Source organism: Temnothorax curvispinosus, unplaced genomic scaffold, assembly GCF_003070985.1.
Source record: "Temnothorax curvispinosus isolate PA1 unplaced genomic scaffold, ASM307098v1 QBEX01014055.1, whole genome shotgun sequence".
Taxonomy (NCBI): Eukaryota; Metazoa; Arthropoda; class Insecta; order Hymenoptera; family Formicidae; genus Temnothorax; species Temnothorax curvispinosus.
The window spans coordinates 19,511-22,116 of NW_020223835.1; the positions used below are offsets into that span (position 1 = coordinate 19,511).

At 37.9% G+C, this 2,606-nt stretch overlaps 1 protein-coding gene across 1 annotated transcript; it reads left to right on the forward strand.

The window, feature by feature from the left end:
* The first annotated feature begins 809 nt into the window (after positions 1-809).
* Positions 810-2,376, forward strand: LOC112464259 (PRELI domain-containing protein 1, mitochondrial-like). Its single transcript, XM_025031130.1, has 2 exons — positions 810-850; positions 2,033-2,376. The coding sequence occupies exons 1-2, from the start codon at positions 848-850 to the stop codon at positions 2,336-2,338; spliced, it is 309 nt and encodes a 102-aa protein (XP_024886898.1). The 5' UTR covers positions 810-847; the 3' UTR covers positions 2,339-2,376.
* Positions 2,377-2,606: the final 230 nt, after the last annotated feature.

The window sequence follows — 2,606 nt, forward strand, 5'->3', positions numbered from 1 at the left end:
TATATGTTAAAAAAAATAGGGAAAAAAGTGAGTTTTCTGAACAGAATAGGAAATGATATATCGGCGTACACTCGATGTACAGTCGCGGTCATTAATGCCTTCCACCTAAAGTCAGTCGCGTTCGGGGGCAGATAGTAGCTGAACGCGTCGCGTCTAGCGCTATTCGTGCTTCATGATAGTTGGGTCGGTAACGTCGTGGAGCACGGTCAACCGTGTCGTGGAGAGCTGTCAGTCACTGTCAGTTTGACAGCTGTGTGTTTGCGGAAGAGAGGTTAAGAACCACGAGGGATCGTCCAGAAGTATAAGGAGAGTATAAGAAATACAAGAACATGTTAATTATTTGAATGCATGGTAAATAATTATTATACGACAAATTTATATTGATATATATAATTTCAGTTATCGCAGCTGAGGCATTAACAAAAAGATTATTGGCCCGATTGGCCGTATCGAGCCTTCCAGAGAATCGGAGTCATACGAATAGGAAAAGAAGAAGAAGAAGAAGAAAATTAGCTGGGACCGCTGGGACAGAGAATGGAAGAAAACAACGATGACTATGAGAAAGGTAGAGATAATGGTCAATGGAGGAGGAGATGCAGTAAGATGATTTAATTTATATTATTTAAGAAATTATTACATTATTAGTAATTTCAAAATACGATTGCAGAACACCAGTGGGAAATATCAGCGTCAGACGATCCGCGCTACGCTTGTCATGCGGCATACTCGCCACGGACTCTGATCAGTCTGATCCATCGTCACCATGTGTCCTCGCGGTAATCTCCATCGCTCGTTGATAAATTCATCGTTCACCATCTACACGAGGAATTTGGGATACACCAAAGTCATGGTAGGCAAATAAATTGCACAGAAATAGGTAGTGAAAATATGTTTTGTTTCCGCAATAAAATCTCGCTCTCCAATGAATTAGCATGCATAAACTGAAGTAGTATTGTGTGTGTAGAACATAACTAATAAGATTAACTTTTGTTTAGAAAATGTTTATAAGTTTTTTGATTGATTTGATATTATAATTGTTAAAAAAGTTCACAAACTAATAATCCTTAAATAGCAAGTGATTATAATCCCAGCAAACGAAAAAAGATTGAAAAGAATTAAAACAAGATTGCCAGGAATTCAATTAAGGACTTTCCGAATTTTATTCTGTCCAAAAAAGGGATTGAAATAGTTTCAATATCATGGAATTCCTTATTTTGGAAGAATTTGTCTTTTTTGAATCCCATCCAATTCCGACACAAAAATATTATACCACTGAATGCCAAGTTAGGGATTGGAAAGTTTCGTGATGAATTCCATTGAATACCATTGATTCCGTTAACGAAATGAATACCATTGAACGCCAAACTAGGAATTAAAAATTTCCGTATTGAATTCCATTGAATTCCGTCTATATTCTGACAATAAAATGAATACCATTGAATGCCAGGATAGGGATTGAAAAGTGTCCGTGTTGAACTCTGTGGCGGTACGCGCCAACAATAGTACACGCCCGCGCGGTATCTGCTTTACCGGCATTTCGCGTCGACGCCGCTAGACGTCGCATCGCCGGGGCATCTTCTCGAGTTCAAAGTTTCGTCTCGACCGCTATGTAAAGAGACCCCCTACGGTGCCTGACAGATCTTACAAATCTCATTTTCGGGCTAATTGCCCGTCGGCAGTAGTGCGTGTAATGACCTTATAGGCATACACAAAAGCTCACCGACGAACAACGGCGCTTGGTCGCCCAACGGAGGCGCGAGACGTTTCCTAAACCATATCTAATGCCATGCAATTCCATAACCTTTACGGATTCCATAGGATTGGATGGAACTAAAAATTTCTTTTTTTGGATTCCATGGGATTGGACCATCTCATTTTGAATCCCATCTAATTTCATCTAATTCCGCCAAAAAAGGGATTCAAAGGTATTAAAAAATTTTAATATTTTTTAATCCTTTTGCGTTTGCTGGGATTGTTATCGTTCACGTTGGATAAACATGTGGGCTTTCAATGAAATTATAATTTCTTACAGAGCATCGTCGAGCAAATGGTTCATCACATCTCCGAGGAGAATCCTGAATGGACAGTTGCAGAGAGATCGGCGTGGATTGACAGTCTCCAGGTCTTCGGTTTCAGCAGGGCTATTCAAGTCTTCGGATTAAATCAATTTAAAAAGAGTTGCGCCAAGATATCGAAAGGCTGTAATTGCGTTCTCGCGAATTATATTTCCCCACACAGCACAGTTTCTAAATCCGAAATTGCTTTCTCTTTGTTTGCATCGTGCATCGCGCATCGTGCCTCGCGAGCAAATCTCTTTTCTCAAAATAATGTTAAATAAATTGTTAAAATACTGTGAAATACTACTGTTAAATAAATTCTGACAAAAAAAAAAAATCTTAAAAAGCGTATTTATTTTCTTAGAAAAATTTCCATGTTACGCAAACTATTTAGTAAAGAAACAGTATAGACCAAACAAAAATTGTACGTATTATTGTTCTTATTTTTGTTTTTATATGGTTAGTGAATAAACTTTATAAAAATGGAAATTTTGTCCTACAATTGATAGAATAAATTACTGCCAAGAACGGATAACATATTTAATATCA